Here is a 25886-nt window from a genome sequence, read left to right as displayed (position 1 = left end):
GTATCAAAATTCACTTTTTTATATAATTTTAATATAAAAAGTTGCACCATTTTTTTTGATATTTTTAATATAAATTCTGAAAATTTTCAGGTTTTAGTTCAAGTCAGGTTAAATAGATAACCTGATATGATTTAACCTGACCTGACCTGAAAAAAAATTTCAGGTTAGGTTTATCAATTTACCTGACCTGACTTGACCCATTCAGAATTCTAACTGTAAATAAAAATAAAATAAAAATTAAGTTTTATATTAATAAAAAAATGAAATTAACATTGTTTCTTAAAAATGAACCTTTTTTTCACTTACCAAAAAGTTCAAAAAATCTATCAGGATTATTCCTAAAAAAAAATTAATTTCTTTTTTTAATTAAAAAATAAAATTACATAACTAACGCAAGTCTATTTATAGTACATATGTGCCGATTTTTGGAATTAGTCTAAATTAAGATTTTTATAAAAATTTAATATTTTAGTAAGATTAACATTACACAAATCTAAATTAAATATGTGTTACATATTTACGTAACTCAGATTTAATAAAAAATAAAAAAAATTTTTTTAATCAATATTCAAAAATAACGGTAATAACCACTTCTTTTTCCCCATCACTCCCATCACTTTTCCATCATTTTTCTATTCACTTTTATTAAATATGACAAAAAAGTTTATAAGCAAATATAGCAGTTATTTTTAAGTGGTAAGTAAAAGAAAAAACTTAATATTTTATATACATAGATAAGACATATTTTTTCATAATTTTTAGCTTTAATTTATTGTTTTTTCTTTGTAAAAAATACATGCAAATAAAAAATAATTATGATGTAAAATAGTTGTAAAATGAATAATAAGATATTCTTTTTTTTTCAAAATAACTAATTATATATTTGTTTTTTATCTTTTAAAATTATTTTATTAGATTTATTCTACTAAAATCCTTAAATTGCAAATAAAATCTTTTAAATAAAGTAAAAGAATTTGGGATTCTCTTATGAAAGCATTTTTTGGTAAGAAATAAAATTTTCAGATCGGACTTTATGCAGGTGACAAAATCGTGCATTATTATTCCTGGAGATATGCTAACGTCATCATTTTACATTCATTTGAAAGCTGAGAATTTGCTCTATCGTAAGAATCAAAGATCAGGAAAATTGGATCACTGGATGAGGCGTAATTAACGATCAAAGTCAAATCAAATTTAAAAATTAAAAATAAATATATTAGACGTAATTATTCACAATCCAGTGATTCAATTCATTCGATTTTAGGCTTATTAGATAGACCTCAATTTTCTCTTTCAAATGAATATAATTTCATTCGTGTAGCTTGCATCTACAGGTATTTAATAAATTTTTTTATATCAGATTTTATCAAACTTATAAAATTTTATATTAATAATATAATTGATGATTCCTAAACATCTACATATAATAAACGAATTATTTTAAATTTATTTTAAAGATAAAAGTTGGCATCACCTTAGGGAGCAAAGATCATTCAAATTGAATCACTATATGTGAAGTAATTAATGATCAAATTTAGATAAAATTCAATAATATACTGAACGTGATTACTGAACAACTAGTGATTCAATTCACTTGATTTTAGATTCATTAGATAGATCTCGATTTTCTCTTTCAAATGAATGTAAATTTATTTGTATAGCTTATTTCTACGAAGAATTATCAATGATTTTGTCATGAGAGTTATATTTGATCTTTTAAATTTTAATGATATCTTATATTAAAAAAAAATTAAAAATTATATAATTAATTAGTTTTTTTTGCATTATCTGGTATAAATTTATTATTCTTATATAAATGATAATTTATATTTGCTTTAATAAAATTATTTTTGTGTAAAAAAATTAGATTCCAAGGATTGGCCCATATGATATACTGTAAATTTAATATTATAGCATTATAGTATTATGACATTTACTTGATTACAAAATTATTTACGGTATATATTGTAATGTTGAAATATTATAATTAGAAAATTTTGACAACATTTATAATTAAGAATGCTCTTGATATATATTTTATACTACCTTTCAATCAAAAAAGTTAACAAAATTTTCTTAATTTTATATAGTAATTTTAACTATAATAATACATAACTTTGGCTAAAATTAATATTATAATAACCAGAATTAAGCTATTTTTAACTAACTATTATAAACCAATTAATTTCTTTATTTAATATACAGTAATATCTGGCCAAAATTAAAGTGACAGCTAGAATTAGGCTAATTTTGGCTGATCAATTTTCCATATGGGATAATTTGACTATTCTTCAATTTTATCATACAGATCAACAATGTAATTATTGCATGTATAGCATCAGCGTTAAATGATTTACCTGTTTAATCTTGTTTATTTCTATTTTTACAAATATCTTATACTATATGATATATATTTAGTAATCATTATACAGTAGTTTTTCACAACCTAATGGAAAACCTGTTATCTATTTGATGTAAGCTTTATTTTAAAATTTTTATAACTTATCAAAAATTATTTATTTATAAAAAAAATAAACATTTACACAATAAAACAATATCCCATTTCTATTCTCTTTTTTATTTTACTTCAAAACAAATATCTTATTACATTAACTCATTTATAGTTTTTATTAAAAAAAACTAGGTTTTCTTAACATATTATTGAAAAAAAATACTTTTCAATCGAAACATTTTCAGAAAACATATTTGTATATCACAGGTCAAAAAGTGAAAAATCAGGCACCAATCGGTGACTGATTGGCATTTTCGCCAAATACTGTCACCAATCAGGCAGTTTGCTAACTTTTGATCCAGTGATCAGAAAAGAATAAAATATAGCTCATTGGAATCGTCTCAACAAGACGAATCTAATGGTAGTAAAATCGCATTTCTAGGATTAATACTTGATGAGAAATTAAGTAAAATATAAAAATAAAAATGTATCATTTATATTTTATTTAATTTTTTATTAACTATTAATCCTAAAGATGCGATTTTACTATCATTAGATTCGTCTTGTTGAGACGATTCCAATGAGCTATATTTCATTCTTTTCTGATCACTGGATCAAAAGTTAGCAAACTGCCTGATTGGTATCGATTACGCCGATTTTTCACTTTTTGACCTGTGTATCTATTTAAAGATGAAGAAAAGTTTAAATACAGTTCTGCTAAATATAAATATTAATGTTATTTTAAAGTTAACAGGAAAAAATAGATTTAAACAAATAATTCACTATGATCAGTGAAGTTTCTAATAAAATTCTTTAATTAATAATACTAAAAGTTATATCTTACTTGAAGATTAGGAAAATATGTATCAAATTAAATTTATATAAAACCAGATAGTATTATCAGAGAATAATAAAAAGAGCATATTAGGAAAAATGACATGTAATTTTGTTATGAACTTTAGAAAATTTTAAGAATTTATTTTTTTTTAAAAAAAAATATACATTTATTCATAATTTTTTTATTATAGTAACATAAACTAAATACCTACACTAAATTTACAATTTATAATATTTCAAGAAGATTTATCATTTTTAAAATAGTCTATTAAGAAGAAATTCTGTTACATTTTACCTCAACCACTTTAAAATATGAATTAGAGTAAGTAAATTCCATTTTTAGTCTTTATTTTCTTTATCCTCTGCATTAATATGTTGCATCAGAATTTCTTGCAGTGTATTATTTATTAAATAATATAACTAACAATTTTCAAACTCTATTATATCATATATTATCCCTGTAAAAAATCTGATTTGTGTTTTATCTTTCCATGTTTTTTCTGTGAATATATCATTTTCATGGAATTTATAGCTTTAAATCATGGAAATTTTCATCTTGCTAACACAGATATCTGTGAATATATCATTTTTACGGAATTTTTACGGAAGACACGGAGAAATAATGGAAATATTCAGATAAAAATTTTTTATAGGGTATAAGTTTTTCTTTGGTTTTGCTATAGTTATTCTACAAAAAAATAGTTTAACCTAAAATTTATAGATAAAGATAATTTAGTTAATATATATATATATGAATAGAAATTATCAACGTATCTATAGAAAATATGTAATTACTATAAGAAATACATATTACTAACAAAAAAATATTTGTATTTAACCTAAAGATGATATTAGCTGTAATTGTAATATTAAGATACAGTGTTGTATGTAATAGATTGCAATTTATCTACATTAAAAAGTAAAAGTTATAATACTGTAATTAGGTGTTAATCTATCACAATCGTAATACCGTAATTCTAAAATTAAGTATGTAATTTTGGCCAGAATTATACACTTAATTTTAGCAGAAATTAACTAATATCCTAAAAAGGAAAGTAATATTACATAAAATTCCAGTATGTTATTATCAAAAAAAGGAAAGATCTGTATTTCTGTTTTAGCTGAAATTATGATTTTCAGCTAAAATTATATATTTAAATTTGGATTTCAGATTTTAGATTTTAAGAAACATGTAACTTGTAATTTCAATTTTAAGGGATAAATAATATAAAAAAAAATAATAAAAAATTTTTTTTTGTAAAAAAGTTTATATGTAAATTATGCATAAAATTATTTAATTATTAAAGATATTATGCTAATTTAATATAAATTTTTTGAAAAAAATTTAAAATTTTCTACCTTCTATTCCTGACCATCCACCATAGGGATTTTAGTTTATTATATAATTTTTTTCTTTACACAAACACATACAAAATGCAAAAAAAAATATGATGCGTTTTATGTACTCCTAAAAATTAAAATTACATGACATATAAACTATATATTGTAATTTTATTACTTTTATTTTAAATTTTTATGCTATTAAAAATTACAACATTACAGTTTAATTATACCATTACAATCTAATTATAGTATTACGACCTAATTACAGTATTACAGCCTAATTACAGTATTACGAAAAGTGTCATAACTGTAATACTGTATGCTATAATATTATGGCATCAACTAATCAATTACGGCTAACATTTTTAATCTAATCATTACCATTCATGTGACTATTACGTTCACATTATTTATATTTATCTTAGTAACAGAATTTTTTTATAATCTGATTTCTATTTGTTACTTATATAATATATCACCTGTATTATCATAAATATATAGTTGAAAGTGATGTAGTAAGATGATAACTATTCCAACAGTATCCAGAAAAATTCTTCGATCATGTGATAATTTGCCAATCATTTCCTAAAATATCACTAAAAATATTTTTTTTAAATATCATAATTTTACATGCTCTATAAGTTTTTTTTTTTTAACTGCAATGCATTTAATAGTAGTTTATTAAATACAAATTAAAGCTAATTACAAATGTATAAAACTCTAAATAACGATCTAATATAATTAACTACCAAACCACTCGTCATGCTTTAAAGCACTTCACGTGTATACCATTACTAGATAATAACTTTTGCTCAAAGAGTAAGAAATATTTATAACATCCTATTTTAGCGTAAATACTCCTCTTTCTTTACAAGGTAATCACAGGACCTATTACATCATGATTAGCCAAAAAAGAAAATTATATTTAGCATATTCTTGTAAAATAAATGAAATAAACCATCAGATCGTCCCTTTTTAGTAAATCCAACTAGAACTGGTGTTGGGTAATTTAATCTAATCAGATTGTAGAATTCCATGAGCACAGCATAATACATCAAAACCAACCAGTTGTAGAAAGAAGAGTCTGTATGCTTACTGGTAGTCTCTAGTAAAAGACAAAGAAGGTTTCATTTACATAAAGGAGTTTGTAAGTTGTAATCAAGTACTATGATATTTACTATCAGATGTTTAGATGTACAACTAAAATAACTAAATACTAGCAGTTGCCAAAACCTAATAACAAAATCTAAATACCAATTATAAGCTCTATCAGGTAATCAGGACCCTGTTTACTATTAATATAAGTCATCCTGTAGTCTAAGGTAAGGTTTATATATAAAACTCTTTAAAGATCCTATTATAAAAGGAAATTTTATGTTACATTGTTATGATTTTTTTCCTTTTTAGACAATTAATCAATAGAATTTAAGCAAATTCTAAGGTAAGGTTTTATATGAAAGTGAAATTTCTATCGGTAATATATCTTAGTAATAGGTAGAATTCTACTCTATCCATATAATTTATAATTAAAAATTTAAAAACTAATTTAAAAACTAATTTAAAGAAAATAGCAAAAACAAAAAAAAGTAAAAAGAAAAAATCTATAATTCTATCTATAAAAAGGTTTGGTAATATTCTGCAGTCTGAGGGTGAAGTCAATTTATCTCTGTCCTTGAAGGCCCTTAGTGAATATGGGTTGAAATGTATGAGGCCAAATTGTAATATCGTCTGTTGTTTAAAAAAAACAGTAATATGCATTTCCACAGGAAAAACATAATGTACAGCTTGTTAAATATCCATTAGTTCTAATAAAATTTCCAAATCTGATGTCGCTTAATAAATGTTATCTAATATAGAAGGATTCTTCCGTATTTATAATCATTTGTAGTTGAATAAAGAGGTTTCAAAACGTATTCAAAAAGGCATCCAATAGGAGTAAAAAACACGTCTAAATTGTTTATTTGATAATTTTCTTGTGAGTTTGATATGTTCCTTTTTCAGAAAGGGGTTTGAAAAGGAGAAAAAAATTGTGTTTTTTGTAGGTGCAAAGAGAGCTAGTCAATAAAGTTCCAGAGTGTCACTTAAGATCTTGTAAAGATATCATCTGTAAGATTTCTGTAGGTGCAGGCAGCTTTTTCATATTTCTCTTGAGCTTTATTATCCAAGATTTTAAAGTAGGTAGGGCTACTGTCGTAAAAGTATTCAGTTTCATATATTGTATGAACTTTTTGTCCAAGAAGAGTTCGTTAGGAGTTCATCTTTCTATATTGCTTCCATTCGTATAAGTTCACTTAATAATATTGAGGTATCCACATATTTAAGATGGTGTTTTTATCTTGTTTTGCTGGATGATACGCTAAAATGAATAAAGTCCAAAAAGTACAAGATAAAAACACGTAAAAAAATAAGGGAAAAGGAAAATAAACTATACTAAAAACTCATAAGAGTTATTTTTATCAAGTTAAACTTGAAGTATAAGTGTATTTAAACGAAGTTAAAATAAGCAAAAGTAAAAAAAATAAAAAAATTATTATGTTTTTTGTTTATAGAAAAATGGTCATGAACAGTAGCGAAAAGAGTTTTCATATTTTATAAGTTTACTTAGAATAACCTTTAGTTTTTTATAGTAAATTTTAAAGTTGTATAAAATAGTGTTGCTGCTCAAAACTCATTTAACGATAAAATTCAAAAATTCAAAACTCAAAAATCTTATTTTTAATAAAAAAATTGGTAAATCTGAAACTTTTCTAAATTATAATTAGTTTCAGAAAAGCATAAAAACAGTTTTAACAATTAAATTTATTATAAAAAATAGTTTCAGATTAAATTTTAACTAAATTAAAATTTTGAAAAAATAATTTTGATAAACATCCTTAATATAAAATATATATTAAGTTTTATTTGAAAAATAAAAAAATATTTTTTATTGCCAAAATTAATCAGCTATTTTAGAAAATAATCAGCAAAAATTGTTACATAATTGAAAAATTTTTCTAAATGCTATTAATGTAGTTGTAAAATGATCTTAAAATATAACAGATTTTATCCAATCAAATTTGAGATTTAGAATAAGCATCTGGACTATAAGGATTGACTAATCAGATGAATAGGATTATAGATTATATTATTTATGACTTTAATATACTTAATTAGTACTGTAAATGTGACTTTTATTATAATTATTTAGGGTTCTTTTTTCATACTATTGCTTTGTTCTGGTTATTTTTTTAATTTGATAAATTAATAGGACCTTACTTACTTATAAGATAGGTTACCAAAAATCTAAGATAAAATTTATAATTGAGAATTTTTGAAAATTTTACTATATATAAATAAATTACACTTAAAAAAAGAAATATTACACTAAGTTGTTATGATTTTTTTTTTTAGATCAATTAACTAATAGAATCGCTAGTAAAATTACTAGTAAATTTAAAATTTTTCCCAAAGACTTCTATTAGGAGTAAGCAAGGTTTTAAATCAATTCCTTTTAAAGTTTTAATGCATAAAGTTTAATTCATTTTTATAAAATTAAAATCTAATTATAGTATCAGATTTTATTTATATATATTATATTATAACTACTTTGAAGTATTGGGTAAAGCCATAAATGCTCAGGTAAATTATACTAATTGTTTTTTTGGCAGTTTAATTTATGAAAATTATACTATAAAAGTATTATGGCAAAAAAAAATGTATTGCCAAAATTAACCTTAAACTGAAATTTCCAATAATTTGATAATTACCAATTATTTGCCAATCATTTGCTAACCTGATTTTGAAGCAAACTTTAGGTGAAACCACTGCAAAACCACAGATTTATGGATAAAACTTAAAATTTTCAAAATATATTATTTAGATATTCAAGAATCAATGGCTAAAATAAACTAGCAAAATTTAGATAAATCAAAAGTTATTATTAAGAGAATATTTATGAATATTATTAAAATATATATTAAAAAAAGATTTTTTTTTTGTTTTATTTATTTAAACAACAAATTTGATCATTAAAAATTATATTGTTTATTTTTTATAAATAGTCTTTAAAATTTTATAAAGAAATACTCATAAAAATATCATCTTACTAAAAGATAATAAAATACCTTTAGTTGAAGAAGAAACAATTGATAGTTTAGATGAAAATAATGATGAGAATATGCAAAGTATTTTAGAAAGATTAGAATAAAATATAGATAATCAATTTGAAATTTTATATCTAATGCATTTTTATTAAAAATTAAAGTTACTACTAATAAAATTTATTCAATAATGATGCAATTCTAATAAAATTTAACTTGCAGTAAATCCAAACTAATATTAAGCTGTCTGTAAAATTTGAGTACATATTATTATGTAGAATTATTCAATCAATTTAATTATAGTGAAGTGATAAAATTGAATAAATGGTCGACAAATGATCGTCAAAATTGTGATAAAATAGGGATGTCCGCTATGCTGACTCCGCCAGAATTAACAAGTCACGTGAGGTTAAAAGGATATTTTATAAAATCATTTTGGGTAATAACAAAAAAAAACACACCATGAATTTTTTAAAAGCAGAAATCGAAAATAAGCGTAAATTCCTTGAAAATATACATTCAGAAGAACAAGAACAAAAGAAAAAGAAATATGTTCGCCGATCAGATGTAGAGAAGAAAAGAGAACAGCAATATTTAGCCGAACAAGCGGAAATAGAAAAAAAACGTGAGGTGCTTAAAGTAATGTTTTGTAATTGATTTTTGTTCTTATCAATTAATTAGGAATGCTTTACTAAATTTAGGAAAGAAAAAGACAAAAGAATAAAACGGTATTTAGTCTGATGGTTAAATTTATTTATTAAATCTATAATACTCGATTTTAATTTTTTTTTTGAATACTTTCTTGTGTAATCAATAGCTCTTGTTACTTGCAGAACAAGAAAAGGCAGAAAAATCTGCTTCGGATAGTGAAGGTCAGAAGGAAGAGGTATGTCAAGTCATTGTGATTGTTAATAGTATTAATAGTATATATAATAATTATTTTCGATTAGTATGATGGAAGCGATACTTTTAATATTTCACCGGAGGAAGTAGTTCGTCGTTTAAGAGCGAAAGGTCAGCCAATTAGACTTTTCGGTGAATCTGATAAAGATCGTAAAACACGGTTACGTGCTCTTGAACTCATCGAAGAGCGAACAGAGGTAAGTACTCTATTTAATTTCATTATCAGCGAAGCATTTTTTTTTTGTTCTAACTATCAATAATACCTGATATTAAGGGTCAACGTAACGATTTTATGAGGACTTTAGAAGAAATGGATACCAATTTAGATTTAGAGGCGTTGAAAAAGCAACAAGACGAAGAAGAAAGTCGAACTTCCAAGAAAAAGAAGACAACTGAAGATTCTGTTTTGGTATACCTAATTATCATTATTTTTAATTTATCGTTATTAGTGATTACATAGTAACTTATATTTTTAATATTAGGATAATACTCCAATTAGCATTGAACTCCTAGAAAAGGATCCAGACAAACTCTTTGTCCTTATTTATACGTTTTTAAGGGTTTGTTTTTTATATATAATTTGATCAATTAAGTGAATAAGATTAATGATATTTCTTTAACCAGCGTTTAATTCGGGAATGGGAACAAGAAATGAATAATCGTCCGGATCATGTTAAGAGAAGCGTACAAGGTAAACTTTCTGCCGCTACACAAAAACAAACAAACGAGTACATGCAACCTTTCTTCAGAACTCTTAAGAAAAAGGTAGATAAAGAAAGATTATATGTTCCTTGGAGTGATTTAAATTAAGAAATTTAAATTTATTTGTATAGTCAATAGAACCAGATGTACTAGCACGTGTAACAGAAATTACACATTATATGCAGAAACGCGAATATATGAACGCGAACGATGCTTATTTAAGATTATCTATTGGAAATGCGCCTTGGCCTATTGGTATGTCTTAGAATTTTTACAATTTACATTTTATTTCTCAAGATTAATTAAATTATTTTAATTCCCAAAAATAAGGTGTTACTATGGTTGGGTACGTATTTATAAACCAAGATACTGTTCAACAAATAATTCAGATATCTTAATGATGTTTTTTACTTTGTATAGTATCCACGAACGTTCTGCTCGCGAAAAAATTTTCTCTGCCCAGGTCGCTCATGTACTTAACGATGAGACAACGCGTAAATGGATTCAATCAATTAAGAGATTAATGACATTTTGTCAGTCAAAATACCCGCCAGAAGACAATTCACAACTAATGGGTTGAAATCCATACTTCTTTTTAGACATTATAACACAATCCGTTATTACGTAGTTTAGTTGACAGAAATGTAATACTAATAATATAAAACAGATCTATATAGAAATAAAAAATTTAATTACTTTTTTTTTAAAAAAAAAACCCAGTAAAATAATAATAATAAAATGTTAAATAATTCAGAGGATCGGGTCTATTTCTGATTTGCTCCTTTTTCTAGAACTTTTGCTACTCCTAATAAAGTATCATCATCCCCATATTGTGTTATTAATTGTAACCCGATCGGAAATCCGTCAATCGAGGATATACCAAAAGGTATACTAATGGCGGGAATTCCTGATTTTGTAAGTAAAATATCATCTAAATATTAGTTATTGGTTACTTTTTAATAAAAGGAGACATTCTAAGCTTACCAGCTAAACTTGCAGGTACAACAAAAACATCATTTACGTAAGTATTTATAAAATTGTTTACGTTAGTCGTCAAGCAATCCTCAATTTTTGGTGCAGTAGAAATAGTAACTGGAGTTATTAAAACATCGACTTTATTTTCATTGCATCCCGAGTCTTTTTTAGTAAAACGCAACGGATTTGGTCTTTTAAAAACTCGATCAAAATCTGATTTTACCATCCTACGAATTTTTTGTGCTTGAAGAAAGTAATTTCCGTAAGATCTAAAATCATAACGGAAGAATACCATAAACAATTTTACTTATTTAAGGATAAAAGAAAGCTTTATTTACCCTGCAGTTAAAGCATAAGTTCCCAAAATTATACGTTTTTTAACTTCTTTGCCAAACCTTCCTCTTGTATTAGCATATAGCATGCCATCATTTTTATTCGATTCTTCACTTCGATGACCTAGAAAAATTGATGAAAAGGATTACTGCAATCTTTTGGAAAGAATAGGTTATAATCTATATAAATATACCATATCTAACTCCATCAAACCGTGCTAAGTTGGAAGAAGCTTCTGATGGTGCTAATATGTAATAAGCTGATAACGCGTATCTTGTACTTGGACATGAAACTGAGACAATTGTTGCACCATGTGATTTTAGATAAGAAATCCCTTTTTTCCATAAATTAACAATAGATTCACCAAGTTCTGAAACAAAATATTCCTATAGTCATGACATACTATTAAGACATAGATTTAGGATAATAATATAAAATAAATACACAAGTACAATTACTTTGGGAACACCAACGCGCAATCCTCTTAAATCGTCAGCGTTTGAATTTAATTTAAAAAATGATGGTATGGATGAATTTATGGATCGAACTTCTGGAGTTATTGATGTTGAATCATTCACGTCGAATTTTGATATCACGTCTAAAAACGGATGATAATATGTATATAATGATTGAATGTAATCATCTAAAATACAAAAAAAAACTAACCATAAATCATTTGAGCATCACTAACTGTTCTTGTCAGGATGCCAACTGTGTCCAGCGAGTTGGCATATGCAATAAGTCCCCATCGAGAACATTGACCATAAGAAGGTTTAAATCCCACTATGCCACAATATGAAGCAGGAAGGCGAACAGATCCTCCGGTGTCCGATCCTAAAGCACTATAAAAAAAAATTTTTTTTTTTTCAGTACTGAGAAAATAACTTACAAGGACAATAACATCAACTCACGCGAAACACATTCCAGATGCAACTGCCGCTGCACTACCACCTGAACTTCCACCGGCAACACGTTGATCCCCATCATTCTTTTCAAAATGATTTTCATCAAAAAGAATTGATTGAGGATTATACACCGGACCATGTACACTATATACGTTTGCTGCACTTTGAAGATTTGATTGATATTAAAAATAAACGATTGGTATTATACAATTCCTTCTTATATTTACCCCATTCCAAATTCATCCATATTGGTTTTTCCAATCATAATAGCACCCGCTTCTTCAAGAAAATTGATGACAGTAGCATTAAACGGCGATTTAAAATCTAAAAAAAAATAAATGATGTTATCACGTGACTACTGTGCATTAAACTAAAGAAAAAAATTTTTACTTTTTAACATAAAAGATCCACATGTAGTTGATAAGGAAGATGTACAAAATAAATCTTTATATGCAACAGGTATCCCATCTAAAGAACCATTAAATGATCCTACAATATTAAAGGTAAATATAAATAACAGTATCATTGATATCATAAATACAAATATGTTTTTATAAGCTCAACCTTTAGCATCAATTTCTAGAGCCTTATCAAGTAATTTTTTCTCATTTTGCACCTCTATAAACGCGTTTATTTCAGCATCATATTTTGAAATCCGAGAAAAACATTCTTTAACCAAAGATACTGTTGAAATTTTCTTCTGTCTTAGCAAATTTGCAGCCTATATATACGTTATCAATTAGGCAAAACACGTGATTGAAATTATACAAATTTCTTGATAATCAAATAAAACCTCGATAATTGTCATTGACCATAAATGCTTTCTTTGATCTTTAGAACTATTTGAAAGCATACGTTTTGATACATTTACATAATTCCTTGAATAATTAAAGAACTTCGCTCTATAAAACATTATCCCTGCTTTTAGGGAAGTAGGGTAAAAAATTTTTTTTTTATTTTTTAAGGAATGGAATACTTTTTAAAGTTATCATTGATGAGATGAACCAATCATTACGCGTCTTGAATGGGACAGGTAACTCATTTTTCTAATGAGCTTTGGTGATAACTTTTGATACTTCATTGTTAAAATTCTGCATTGCATTTATGTGATTTGTGATATTTAAAAATTTAACGGCAAAAAATCACATTTCCCAGAGTTCCTTGGAGCGAAGCTTTAATATATAACGTAAGACTTAAGTTAATATGATAATATTCAATAATGTGTTAATTTAATTTTACAATATACTAAATTGTGCATTGGATGTTCGTCGCGAACTTTAATCGCGTGAAAATGTGATATTTGACTATGATATGTGTGACGACAACAAGACCAATCGAATAGATAAAGAATTTATATAAATAAGAAATCATTGATTGAAATTGGTTTTAAATATTTTCTCCTTTTTTTTATTCATTCCTTACTTTCATTTCGTGTTGAGTCCCGAATACTGACAAATTTATTGTCTAATTTCTCTGAACAACTTTAAATACTCTAAGTTTTGCCAAAGTAAAAATAAAATTTATTCTAAACATAAAGTTTACCACAAATTCCGACTTCGTTCCGTGTTGAATCTTGGCTGTTACAAATATCCTTACGTTATTCTAAGCGATTTTTATTTCTACAAGAAAAGCATCCCAATCTCTCTGAACCTCTTTACTCTTTATAATTCAGAATTCAGTCGAGTGAACATTTTACCTAATTCGTGTGGAAAGTGGAAACTTGACTGCCAGTAAAATATAAAGTATTTGGACTTCAGGTATTCGCGCTCGCCTAAGCAATTATTGCTATAATTCAAAAGTATACACCTTGAAACTTACTGATCTAGTTTGATTCTCGTTAATATTATCAAAGCATACATTTCGGTCAAGCAAAACTTTATATTCTCAATACGTGTACTTGCCGAGTGTTTTATTAAAAGCTATACCTTGAAATCTCCGGGACTCTCGCACTTATTAAAACGTGTCGAGAGAATTTACCTATATACAACATACTTGGTTTTCATTCCTCTCCTCTGAGCTGGACTTGTACTCAGTAAGTGTCCTTTATACGTTCCTAACAACTTGTTCTCATTAAGAGTTAAACTAACAACTTTATACACTCAAAGTCAGGTTCTCTCAGAACCCTTCGATTATTTGAAGTTCTTATCATTTCAAGCATCTGAAAAAATGGGTCGTCATCCAAAGAACCAACCATCAAAGACGAGTGTGCAAAACGGTTCCCCTACTATTTCTACGTATGAAAAATACAAGGAAATCAAACGTAAATACAGGGAATTGAAGAAGGCGAGTAAAATTTTTCACGAAAAATATAAGAAATAAAAGAAGCATAGACGAATAATAGTTCATAACATTGAAATCTATTTTTTTCGCGTTCTTTAATATTTTTTATAGATGAACAATGAGCTAAATGAAGAATACGGACGCGCCATAAAAGAAGCTAGAAAATGCAAGGATGAAAGAGAGTAAATATAACATATTAATATTGTTATACGTTTATTTTATTTTATTTTTATTTTAATATTAAAAATTTTTATTTACGATTAATTTACAGTTCTTTGCTGGAAAAATTGGCCACAAATTATGTTAATGAAGAATCTACATCATTCATGGATCATCAAAGACGACTAAAAAATCCCCTTATTGCCTATAACGAAAGACCAACAACACAAATTGCAAGGAATATTGTAAACGATATTCCAGCTGTTTCATCATCATCAGCGGCAAAACGTGGTCCTGGTCGCCCTCCTGCAAGCTCGAGGAACGTAAAGGCATATCATGTTGATAAGGACACGAACGGTAACTATGTCTTACCGGTCGAGGTAGGACTTCACACGATCCTTAGTTTAGGAACCGTTGTATACGATCGTGCTGCGTATCACAACGATCGATATATATATCCAGTCGGGTATTCTACACATAGGTAAATAATTAAATTTTTTTTTTTTTTATTTCATGAATACGATCTAACTGTTAATCTTATCACGTGTTTAGACCATACCTGAGTATGATAGACCCGACTCGGGATACAATATATACCTCGACTATTGAAGATGGCGGGGACAACCCAAGAGTAAGTAACGTAATTCATTTTGATCCGTTTGAATATCCTTTATTATAAGATCTAAGTTTACTTTGTTGTTTACAGTTTGTAGTTCAGGCTGCTGATCAGCCTGGAAACCCAATAACCGCAAGCAGCGCGACTGGTGCATGGACCCCTGTTATTAGGCAAGCTAATAGCATTCGAAATAGAAAACATTCAAACGCGGCTTCCGGACCGGACTATTTTGGGTTATCGCAACCCACAGTCCGAAAAATGATACAAGAGCTACCGAATGCACATAAATGCAAAAATTATAGGATGCAAGAATTTGAAGTGCATCCAATTGGTACTCGTGGTCGAGGAAAGACAAACAGAAAGGCTAAATATTAATATATAGGGATTGGGATACGTTAAAGTAAAAGGAATGATTTTAAAAAAAATTTTTTGCTTAAATTCTTAAATTTTTTAATATCAAAATTTTTTATCGGTACCTGCGGTATATACACATACATATATGTAAGTCATCTGAATTCGGCAGGGTAAAATTGTTTGAAAGGACAATAATTGAAAAAACTTTTTAGTAGATAATTTCATTATCGTGAGCATTTTTATTAATAATTAATTTCGTAATAATAATTTTCGTGTGATATTGTTCTTGTTCGCAAGAAACATGAAACAATTGAAACATATATTCACTTAAAAACTCTGTAAATAATATATTTTTTTAACACGCGTTTAATCACGTGCTCGATATTAAAAAATTAAAAAGTGGTTGCGTTTGGAATGCACAAGAATAAAAAAAAAATACTTATTATAAGGTCATATGAATTCTATTTTATTATGAGTAAATATTTTATTATTATAGTTTACTAATAATATATTATTATGCAAAGCAGAAGAGACAAAGATTCACTGAAACAACTGAAACAAAGAAAGTCATAGCAATAAAAAAAAGTATTTTTTTGATTACAAATAAGAACGGTAAAAAATATATATATATTTACCAAAAAAAAATTAAAACAAAAAAGGCAGTAAAAGTCTTTTTTTGAATAATGATGATAAATAATTTATACATATAATTGAAACGAAAATGGTTCATTTTGTGCGTATATATATATACTTATATATATTTATATACCCGTATTTACTATATTTCATGTGAAATGATAAATAATAAAGACATAAAGTAAATCTATTTCTAAAAAAGGTGCAAATGAATGGTTGTGCCATTTCATGTGATGTACGTCATGGTGATTTATTTAATATAGTATAACGCCAACTAAGAGAGTAATGTTGATTTAACTTCTCAAATTGTCTTTGGAAAATAAAATCAATGAAATCAATTGAACAAAAAAAAGGTATCAAATGAATATATATGTACGGGGAAAAATGGTTACGTAATAATTTTTTTTTTTTTAAAAAAAATTGTATATTAATTATTAATTAACAACCCAATATTTCGCGTAGAAAGAAAAAAATCACGTGAATAAAATAAATTTTTTTTTTCGTTTTATTCAATCTGACTAAATAATGATTTTTTCTTAGATAAATTAACGGATTTATCTCGATTTTCTTTTTTTTTTGTTCAAAGCACATTACACCAAATTTTTTTTAAAAAAAAATGAAAACACGTCTGACGTAATCTAGAGTCCTGTTTTTTTAAAGACGCGATTTTTTTTTTAGCGCAATCTTTCCAATCCACGCCCTTATTGAACCGAAAAAAGAGAAGAATTCTTTTTATAGAATAATAAATATAAAACAATAAAATAATAAAAAAGTCTATTATATTTATTTTTGGTTGAAAAAAATTTTCGAATTACATCTTTTCAAAAAAACAACACGTCATTCTCTCTCAAAGAAAATTTTAAAAAATAAAAATCAAATAAATAAATGAAAACCACCATAAAAGATAAAAACCTAAATATCAAATTTTTTAAAATTTTTTTTTTTAAAAAAAATAAATAAAATAATAAATTGGGGAAAACTTTTCCCAAACCGGGACCTTGGCAATTAATTAATATAATTCTAAGAAAAGTTACGAAAGTATACATACAAGAAAGGATAAAAAAAAAAGAAAATTAAACAAATTAAAATCAAGTTCATAAAAAAATTATAAAACCCAGATAATTAAATATAACTCTAATTAAAGATACAAAGGAAAGGGGAAATACAAGAGAAGATGTAATATTTTTTTTGCCAAGCCGGTCGGCATTTTATATAATAATATATAATATGAATTGTTTTTTGTTTATGATTGTAATTACATATAAAAGAAAAATGGAAAAAATGTCCGAAATTCCAACAAAAATCAACCAAATAATCTTTAAAGATTTTTCTTCCCTAAATAGAATTTAAATAATTGACTTTAAATAATTGATTAATCTAAAAATTATTTTTTTTTTTTTTTTTTTGATCAAAAGAAATAAACATAATGAACGCGTTTCTTTCATAAACATTAAGTATATTTAGTTACGAGTTGTTTTCTTTTTACGTCCTCCTTTCTTTCCAGAAGCCAATTTTGCGAGATTTTTAATAAGCGCATCATTCTTGTTAACCTCTTCTTCATACAGCTCTAGCTCTTTCTTCATGGCTTTTGCTTTTCGAAATTCAGGAGTATGTTTTATCAAGTAATAAAATTCTACAACTTGTGCAGTTGATTTATTTACTTGTTTACCTATCACTGAAAAATCTTTTCCATGTTCTAAATACGAAGCAAGAAACATTTTACGTTGAATAGGAAACCATGTTAAAAGAATTTCGCTCTTTTTTGGTGGGATTGGATAATTTGGAAAATTTGGATTATTTGGAGGAATAAATTTATATCCTCCGCATCCAATAACTCCATCACTACCTATAGTAGGTATAGGTATACGTCTCGTCTTTGTATAAGGAGCTTCGAGAGAAGGAATAGGTGCACCACGTTCACGATAATATTCTTCTCTTTCATCATCCTCTGTAATAACAGATTTATGTTTTCTTAAACGCGTTGCAGGTCCAGAAAAACGTCGCTTGCCTAATATTTGTTCTTTAGAACGACTGCTTGGTTTTGGTTTTCGTGAAGACCGTCTTGGACTTTGAGGGCAAGGACTGGATGGAGGACTTGATACTGCACTGCTTGCTACTGATGAAAACGCGGGCGATAGATGTATTTTTTTCCTTTCCTCTACGGCTAAAGATGCAAGTGTTGTGATAGCGTCAATATCTTCGTCTGCAGAACTATATGATATTGGACTAGAAGAAAATTCACTAGGTGATGGTGCTCTTCTTGGTGAGAAGTGAGCACTAAGTACGACGCGTGGTAATGTACGCGACGAATTTGAACCAGTGTCATTTTCTAGGGTCTCATTACGAACCTCTAGATATTCTGACTCTTTTCGCGTCTCTGTTGCTTGTGAAATATTGCTATTATTAATTTTGTTTGAATAAATCGGTATTTTAAGTGGGAATACTGTAGTGTTAGTTGGTGTTTTTGGGATGGTCGGAATTGAGCACATATGTGTGAATTGTGAAAGTTGGGCCGAAGCCATTGCAGACTTTAAAAAATTATTAAAAGTAAAATTAATTAATTTTTTTTAATATAAATAAAATAGACCAAAAATTTTTTTAAAAAAGCACATGAAAGTTTTTGTGAACATAAAACCTTAATTCGCGTGTTAAAGTTGTGTGCTTTTTTTTTTTATTCTTGGCTCAAAGTGGCGTCTTTTTGTGTCAAATACCGTCTGGATCAATAATGAAACGGTATTTATACTTTATTTTATCCTGTTATCTTTTTGGTGAAACTTGCCACACCTCCTTCAACGCAATATATTAAATAAAATATAAGCCCTTTTTCGTTTAAGTGTTTATATATATATTTATTAACAAGTCGTTATTTTAGTAGTACAAGGTGGAATTTTTGATGATGAGGGGAAAGAGAGCAAGTCTAATAAAAGGGATCGTAAAAAGTCAAGTCTCACGAACCAAGCAAAAGTTAGACAATTATTGAACACTTTAAAAAGTTAAAGTCTTAGTCCGCGTTCGTTTTAAAAAAGAAACAGGAATAAATATATTGGACAGTAGTTGTAAAATAAAAAAAACACGCGATAGGTGACAAAGCGACGCGAAAATATTTAATTACGAGAGTTATGTTGTAACAAGCGTTGGTGGAGGGCGGTTGTTTAAAGGTGCTAGAAAAATGTCGATGTTTGAAGTTGTGGGGAGGTGAGTCAGAATAAAAAAAATAGGGTGTTTAGGGTGTTCAATACTAAATTGTAATCTGGTACGATGACCATAAATATCAATAAAGGTTCAACGAATTCATCGATTAGGCAAACTCAGCCGAATAAAGTCCGGTGTTACACGGGCCGATATTACTGAAATCACGGAAATTATTTTTATCGGTATTAAAATATTACTGTATTTTAAAAAAAAATCACCTCGTTAACATTAGTTTAAATTCTTTGAACACGAAATTTTTATAACTATTTTAGTGAAATATTTAACTTTCAAGAAAGTTTACAATTCAAACATCTATAGTTATGTTATTTCCTTATTCGAAAATAACGGTCACATTTTCGCCTTATTGAAAATCATCTATGCAAAGCTGCAGTGTTTATCGAATCGGATCTTTATAAATTTCTTTGATTTATTAATAAAATATTAGAAAGGAAATTCTAAGATTCTTTTTGTAACAATTTCGTCACCATTTTTTGAATGATCAAGGTCGGCTGAATGCCGGTTTAAACTTATAAATTGCGCCACAGCCGCATGAACTTTAATTATTTTTGTCCCATCTTTCCGGGGTTCACCGGCATTCAGTTAATTTGATTGGTGAATCAAATACCAAAAAAGATTTTTATTTTTCCGTATAAATAATCAGATTAATTTATCTCTGTTAGATTTATCTAATGGATTCGAACGAACAAAGTGATTTTCCTCTAAAAACAAGACAAACAGCTCGTTTACTTAACGGTATACATACGGAAGTATTAATTACGGGATTTCGTGACAAAATATTTGTAATTGTCACTCAATACGGGAAAATTGGCAGTTTGGTACGCTAAGTTCTCAAAGATAATGCTACAATAAAAAAAATATATAATAGCTATTTCTAACCTTTTTCTTTTTTGATAGATTTATGTGACAGTTGACTCACAATTGCCTTCTCCACTTTCAGTAACGACTTCCGCTTCCACCAATGTAAAATTCCTTCTCGGATCCATTACTCCGCTATATCAATTATACGCATCACACATAGCTACTGTTATAGCGACAGAGAATTCTGGTGACGGAAGAGCTGTAGTGGTAGGGTTAGCATTAATGAAAAATAGTGATAATAATGATAACGGAGATCAAGATGAAGAAATTGGAGACAAAGAATTATTTAATGAAATTGAATCAATGGTGAAAGAATGTAGAGTTTGGTGATAATTATTTTTTCTATCTTGGGAATGCATACATGTACGAGACTAGTTTACAATATTTATTTAAATAAAGAAAAAAAAATTATTATTAAATTATTTCAAGATCTTCAGTTTCTTCCAATGTCGTTTTTGAGCCCCAAAATTCGATATCTCCATCTAGCTTTTCTAATTCCCCATCAATTGGAAACCATTGCCAACATAAGTTATCAAATGTACCAGTTGGCATGTTTATCGAAAGATTGTCATCATATTTTGGTGACAAATAAATCGATGGAAAAGGAACACTTTGGATAATAGTCAAAGCGTGAAAGAATAGTTAAGGATGATAGCTAATAGAGAGAAAAAAATGTGAAGTGGAAAATAAATATAAGGAAGAAAGGATATAGAGCTTATGTATGGAGCTTTCCTATTTAGCAAAGTCGTTGACATCCTTTAAAAAAAAAAAAGTTTATTATTAGATTAGACATGATTATAAGTCAACGTCAACATGCGTTTCAAAATTTGCCTTACGTCTCATCGTAAAAGTCCAATCTGTTTCCTACAAGAATAATCTTTTCCAACTTATTTCTTTCCCAGTTTGACGCAATCACGTTATTATATAATCCAAGTGGACAATGTGGCATGTAAAAAAGAGTTTGATTCGTGATTGGTCTTTTTGCTTTCTTGTATAATTAAAGAAATTAAAAAAGAAAAATTAATTTGAAGAATGATTTATTTTATCAAATTTAAATAACATACTTCATTAGCATTTATCGTATTTATCTCATAATGTAAAAGAATTTCTAAGTCAATGGGAGTCGAGACCGGATCGTATGCATAAGCTTTTCCTGTTATCTGTAAAAAAAAACCTTAATTTTCTAGGATAATTGCAAAGACACGTGAATTATGGTTTATTTAGTATTTACTTCAAATAAATCTCTCAAAATTAAAACGAGCGCAAATTGATATTGTGATATTATTGATTTTTCAATGCTTCCAATTCCGTAACAAACAATATCCACGATTTTTGGCCGATGTGGAGAGAAAAGTTTATTATTGATAGTTTCTACAATGTAATTAATTCAATGTAAACATTCTCTTCTATATTATATAATTTAAAACTAAATTGAATTTTAAAATTATCAAACCTTGCACTTCTTGGAAGAAATCACTTTGTAAAAGAGTTTGCCTAGAAGAATGCGCCACACTTATTAATTTAATAATAGGTCAGGCCCACATTTATAAAGTCACTAAATAAATGCAAAACCTTTTTTCCTCTATATAAGAAATAAAATCCACTGCGGTTTTCTCTTTTAAAATCCATTTATTTTTTCCGCGACGATTTTTTTTAGATCTTTGTGATTTAAGATTTCGATATTTAAAAACATTATGTTTATCATTTAGAATGTCATCCATTCTTACCAAAATTCGGAAATCATCAAAATTAATATAATGATTCAATGTTTTAAGGAAATATGAAATGATTATCACTTGATTTTCTAATTATTAATAAAAAAGTAAGTCAATTATTTAATTAAATCATAAATTGTCAAAAACGAGACTATTGAATGTCTTTACTTGAAATATAAATTTTTGGTCTTTTCTAAGTTAATGAAATTATGAAATTAAGAAATAAAATATGTTTACGGATTAGATTTTTTTTTTTTCTATTATTAGAAAGGTTTTATTCGTTATTTATAGTAAATATTGACTGTCGATCTTTTGACAGATAAACATTTATGTATCACAGTGTGAATTCTCGCAGCAAATGACCTCTCTGGTGTTACCTTCTTTGTTCCGGAGATCAAAAATAATACACAAGTATAATTTGATTGGTTCGTCCAATGTGTCCTACGCTAAAGAAGGATTTTTGCGTCAGCAGATCGGCAAGTTTGATACTCAAACTTAACATTATTGTGCAACTCTCACCCATTTTTTTGTCTCTTTCTTTTCTAGTTGTCAACTTACTCATTAACTTCATACGTTCTTTCCGTTTCTGTTCACCTTTAATAACTATCTTTTTAACATCGCAGTGTTCTAGAGACAGTTCAATCAAATTTAAACTTCTAAATCGTTGCAACATTATTAAGTGGTTTTGTACTTTAACATCTCAACCTATTCCCATTCGGTTCAAAAAAAAATATTTAGTTATTTATTTGGTTATGACAAATTTTTGATAGAAGTATGCCAGAATTGACAACTTCTGTCCAAATCGTAAATTCGACTTCTGGTAAGTGCTTGCTTTTATGTTTGTTTGTTTTCACCCTTTTTTACTATTTAACCGAAAAGTGAAATACTCATCTACTTTGCTTTAACAGCACTTAAGGAAGTAAACAAAAAAACTATGGATACACCTGTAGGAATTCTACGTAACGGTAACGTTAATAGCGCACAACAGGTATTTTTATTTTCTTAAAGTTTAGATCTACCTAGTTTTTTTCTTTTTATTTTTTTTTACCTTATTTGAATAATAATAGATCCTTGATTTATTTTTAAAGTCCTATTAATTCTATAATTAAATCGGTCAATCTTTTAATAAATTATAGAGTAAGACAGTTACTACTGTTACTACAACAATTACCCCATTCTCTGATACTTCTGATTCGGAACAGGAAGGTATTAACCAAGCCGAATATGGTCAAGAATATGAAACTGAACCTGAAGGTGGTGTGAACCCTGAAGAGGCCAGAGAAACACTACAACATGAACATTTAATAAAATCCGGATATCTTAGTAAAAAACAAGAAAGACGAAAAGTACAATAATGATTTTTAATATTACTATATAATACATTAAAATATTTCCTAATAAATTAAACCAGCAATATTTTATTTTTTTCAGAATTGGAAACGTAGATGGTTTGTGCTAAGATCAACCAAATTAGCATATTATAAGAGTGATAAGGTAATAAAATTCATTTATTCTTTGATTTTAATTCTAACCTAAGTTTATTCTCATTTAAAATTTTATTATTTAGGAATATGAACTTCTTAAAATCTTGGATATGAATGATATTCATGCTGTAGCTGAAGTTAAACTTAAGAATAAACAAAATGTATTTGGTATCGTTACGCATAAACGTACATATTACGTTCAGGCTGCGAGTAAAAAAGAACTTGATGAATGGGTGGAAGCGATAAATAATGTCAAGAAAGTTGTGCAAGAAAGAGAGTTCTTAGATGATGATGATACGGGAAGTCAGGCAGATAGTGAAGATATGTCAGGAATAAAAGGAAAATCTTCTACAGTAAAACGAATCGCCAATAAATCACCTTTGTCCGAATCGATTCCAGCCATGGATAGTTCTCTCTCAACGTCTCCAGAAAAAGGGACAGCTGCTATTGATATCCCAAAATCATCATCTGAATATAACGTAGAAGGAGATAATTCTTTAGCGTCATCATCATACACGTCAATTCCAAATAATGCTTCCCCTCCTTCAAGTCCAATTACAGGACAATTTGCATCAGAAAGAAAAGACAGTAGTCCTACGGCTAGCTCTGAAGAGGAAGAGGAAGATGATGATGATGAGATTGATGAAGGGATGGATGATGGCACAATTCACAAAGGACTTGTATACAAATTGGATAGATATAAGGTATGAAAAAGAAAAAGGCAACTTATTTTAAATCGTTTATGCATTCTAGATAATTCTATTAAATGTATTATAGAAAATTTGGAAGAAAAGGTGGTTTGTGCTGAAGAATGATCAACTTTTATATTACAAGAATTATAAGAACAAGGTAAGAAAATATATATATACATATATATTTTTTCATATAATGTATGTTATTATACTAATTTGTATTTATATTAACTTATTAGAATCCTAAACCTCATTTGAAAATCAATCTTGCGGATATTCTTGATGTTATTGAAACAGATCCAATTTCTAAATCCAAACAAAATTGTTTCAAAGTTATCACACCAAAGCGTACATATATCTGTTGTGTTGATGGCGAAGAATCTCAGGTTGCATGGTTAGCAGCCCTTAAAGTAGCTCTGGAAAAAACAAAAAAAAATTGAATTGCGCGAAGTATAAAACTTCATGAGTGTTAGAAACGAGTATCCTTGTGGGAACTCATTTTTTCCTTGGTTAAGTATTGTAAATTGTGGATTTACTTTTGAAAGGAAATATATATTGTTCCTTTTATTAATTATGTGGATAATTTTTTTTCTTTTCTTTTAAATTTATTCGGATAATATAAAATTTATAATATTTGTTGGGACACATAATATTTTGTCTTTGTAATGATTTATATTAAATTTCCTTAATAATTTCCCCGTAATCGTTTTACCTTTTATAATTTATTCGGTTTTTACTTTTTTTACCTCTAATTCTGCAAATAGACTTAAAAAAACTAATGACTCCATTCCTTTATGTATTAATATGTAACCTTTCTTCCCTATATTTCCTATATCATAAATTCCTTTTTAATCTTAATTTCTTAACTCTTAAAACTCTCTTATACTTCTTTCTTTTAATTTTGATTTGTAATTTTATATTAATCTTTTCTTAGACAAAAAGAATTTTTTTAAAAAAAAGCGAAATTAAATATTTGGAGAGTTTCCTATACCACATTCACAACTTTACAAATCTGTTTTCTAAACCTTTTTTAGACTTATTTTACAAATAATTCTACGGGGGACATTATTTTTTTATTACCTATATATATCATACGTATGTTAAAAATATCAAAAATTTTTACAAAGAAAAATAAATATTTATTTGCTTTTTTTTGTTAATAATTTTGATACACTGTTATCATATTATTTAGCTTAATAATGGTAAACCAATTTTTTATCTCAATCTTAATTCTTTTATGCAAGTTTTTTCTTCGGCTCTTTTGTGCTATATCAATATATCATTAATTACATAATAATTTTTTAGACATAAATTATTACGGAGCAGAGCAGATGATGATATTGAATTAA

The 25886-nt window shown here is 27.1% G+C and overlaps 7 protein-coding genes across 7 annotated transcripts; 4 read left to right on the top strand and 3 right to left on the bottom strand.

The window, feature by feature from the left end:
• The first annotated feature begins 9151 nt into the window (after positions 1-9151).
• OCT59_015008 (uncharacterized protein) lies at positions 9152-11033 on the top strand. Its single transcript, XM_066139701.1, has 10 exons — positions 9152-9342; positions 9414-9440; positions 9530-9598; positions 9663-9812; positions 9890-10024; positions 10098-10175; positions 10240-10380; positions 10449-10572; positions 10648-10663; positions 10738-11033. Exons 1-10 carry the CDS (start codon positions 9175-9177, stop codon positions 10895-10897), a joined length of 1068 nt encoding a protein of 355 aa, XP_066002553.1. The 5' UTR covers positions 9152-9174; the 3' UTR covers positions 10898-11033.
• A 48-nt stretch (positions 11034-11081) lies between these two features.
• OCT59_015007 (uncharacterized protein) lies at positions 11082-13443 on the bottom strand (the record flags this gene model as incomplete). The annotated part of the gene is made up of 11 exons (XM_025320007.2): positions 11082-11224; positions 11302-11561; positions 11631-11748; positions 11819-12011; positions 12084-12223; positions 12292-12467; positions 12537-12692; positions 12758-12854; positions 12921-13019; positions 13095-13251; positions 13324-13443. 11 exons carry the CDS (start codon positions 13441-13443, stop codon positions 11082-11084), a joined length of 1659 nt encoding a protein of 552 aa, XP_025172422.1.
• Positions 13444-13919: 476 nt separating this feature from the next.
• Positions 13920-16361, top strand: OCT59_015006 (uncharacterized protein). Its single transcript, XM_025320006.2, has 7 exons — positions 13920-14287; positions 14383-14562; positions 14636-14813; positions 14922-14992; positions 15082-15450; positions 15522-15600; positions 15676-16361. Exons 3-7 carry the CDS (start codon positions 14697-14699, stop codon positions 15958-15960), a joined length of 921 nt encoding a protein of 306 aa, XP_025172421.2. The 5' UTR covers positions 13920-14287; positions 14383-14562; positions 14636-14696; the 3' UTR covers positions 15961-16361.
• Positions 16362-17341: 980 nt separating this feature from the next.
• OCT59_015005 (uncharacterized protein) lies at positions 17342-19777 on the bottom strand. Its single transcript, XM_025320004.2, has one exon. It carries the CDS (start codon positions 19095-19097, stop codon positions 18036-18038), a length of 1062 nt encoding a protein of 353 aa, XP_025172419.1. The 5' UTR covers positions 19098-19777; the 3' UTR covers positions 17342-18035.
• Positions 19778-20416: 639 nt separating this feature from the next.
• On the top strand, positions 20417-21075 carry OCT59_015004 (uncharacterized protein). The gene is made up of 2 exons (XM_025327219.2): positions 20417-20603; positions 20683-21075. Exons 1-2 carry the CDS (start codon positions 20457-20459, stop codon positions 20974-20976), a joined length of 441 nt encoding a protein of 146 aa, XP_025172418.1. The 5' UTR covers positions 20417-20456; the 3' UTR covers positions 20977-21075.
• OCT59_015003 (uncharacterized protein) lies at positions 21061-23084 on the bottom strand (the record flags this gene model as incomplete). The annotated part of the gene is made up of 9 exons (XM_025320003.2): positions 22807-23084; positions 22530-22554; positions 22219-22450; positions 22100-22140; positions 21878-22017; positions 21711-21806; positions 21483-21634; positions 21357-21402; positions 21061-21276 (listed from the first exon to the last, which is right to left on the bottom strand). Exons 1-9 carry the CDS (start codon positions 23032-23034, stop codon positions 21061-21063), a joined length of 1176 nt encoding a protein of 391 aa, XP_025172417.2. The 5' UTR covers positions 23035-23084.
• OCT59_015002 (uncharacterized protein) lies at positions 22891-25692 on the top strand. Its single transcript, XM_025320002.2, has 7 exons — positions 22891-23181; positions 23270-23349; positions 23498-23707; positions 23793-23855; positions 23929-24549; positions 24623-24694; positions 24777-25692. The coding sequence occupies exons 1-7, from the start codon at positions 23136-23138 to the stop codon at positions 24975-24977; spliced, it is 1293 nt and encodes a 430-aa protein (XP_025172416.1). The 5' UTR covers positions 22891-23135; the 3' UTR covers positions 24978-25692.
• Positions 25693-25886: the final 194 nt, after the last annotated feature.

Source organism: Rhizophagus irregularis, chromosome 23 (genome assembly GCF_026210795.1).
Source record: "Rhizophagus irregularis chromosome 23, complete sequence".
Taxonomy (NCBI): Eukaryota; Fungi; Glomeromycota; class Glomeromycetes; order Glomerales; family Glomeraceae; genus Rhizophagus; species Rhizophagus irregularis.
The sequence above is the reverse complement of the archived record's forward strand: the minus strand, read 5'-3'. Positions and strand labels throughout refer to the sequence as shown.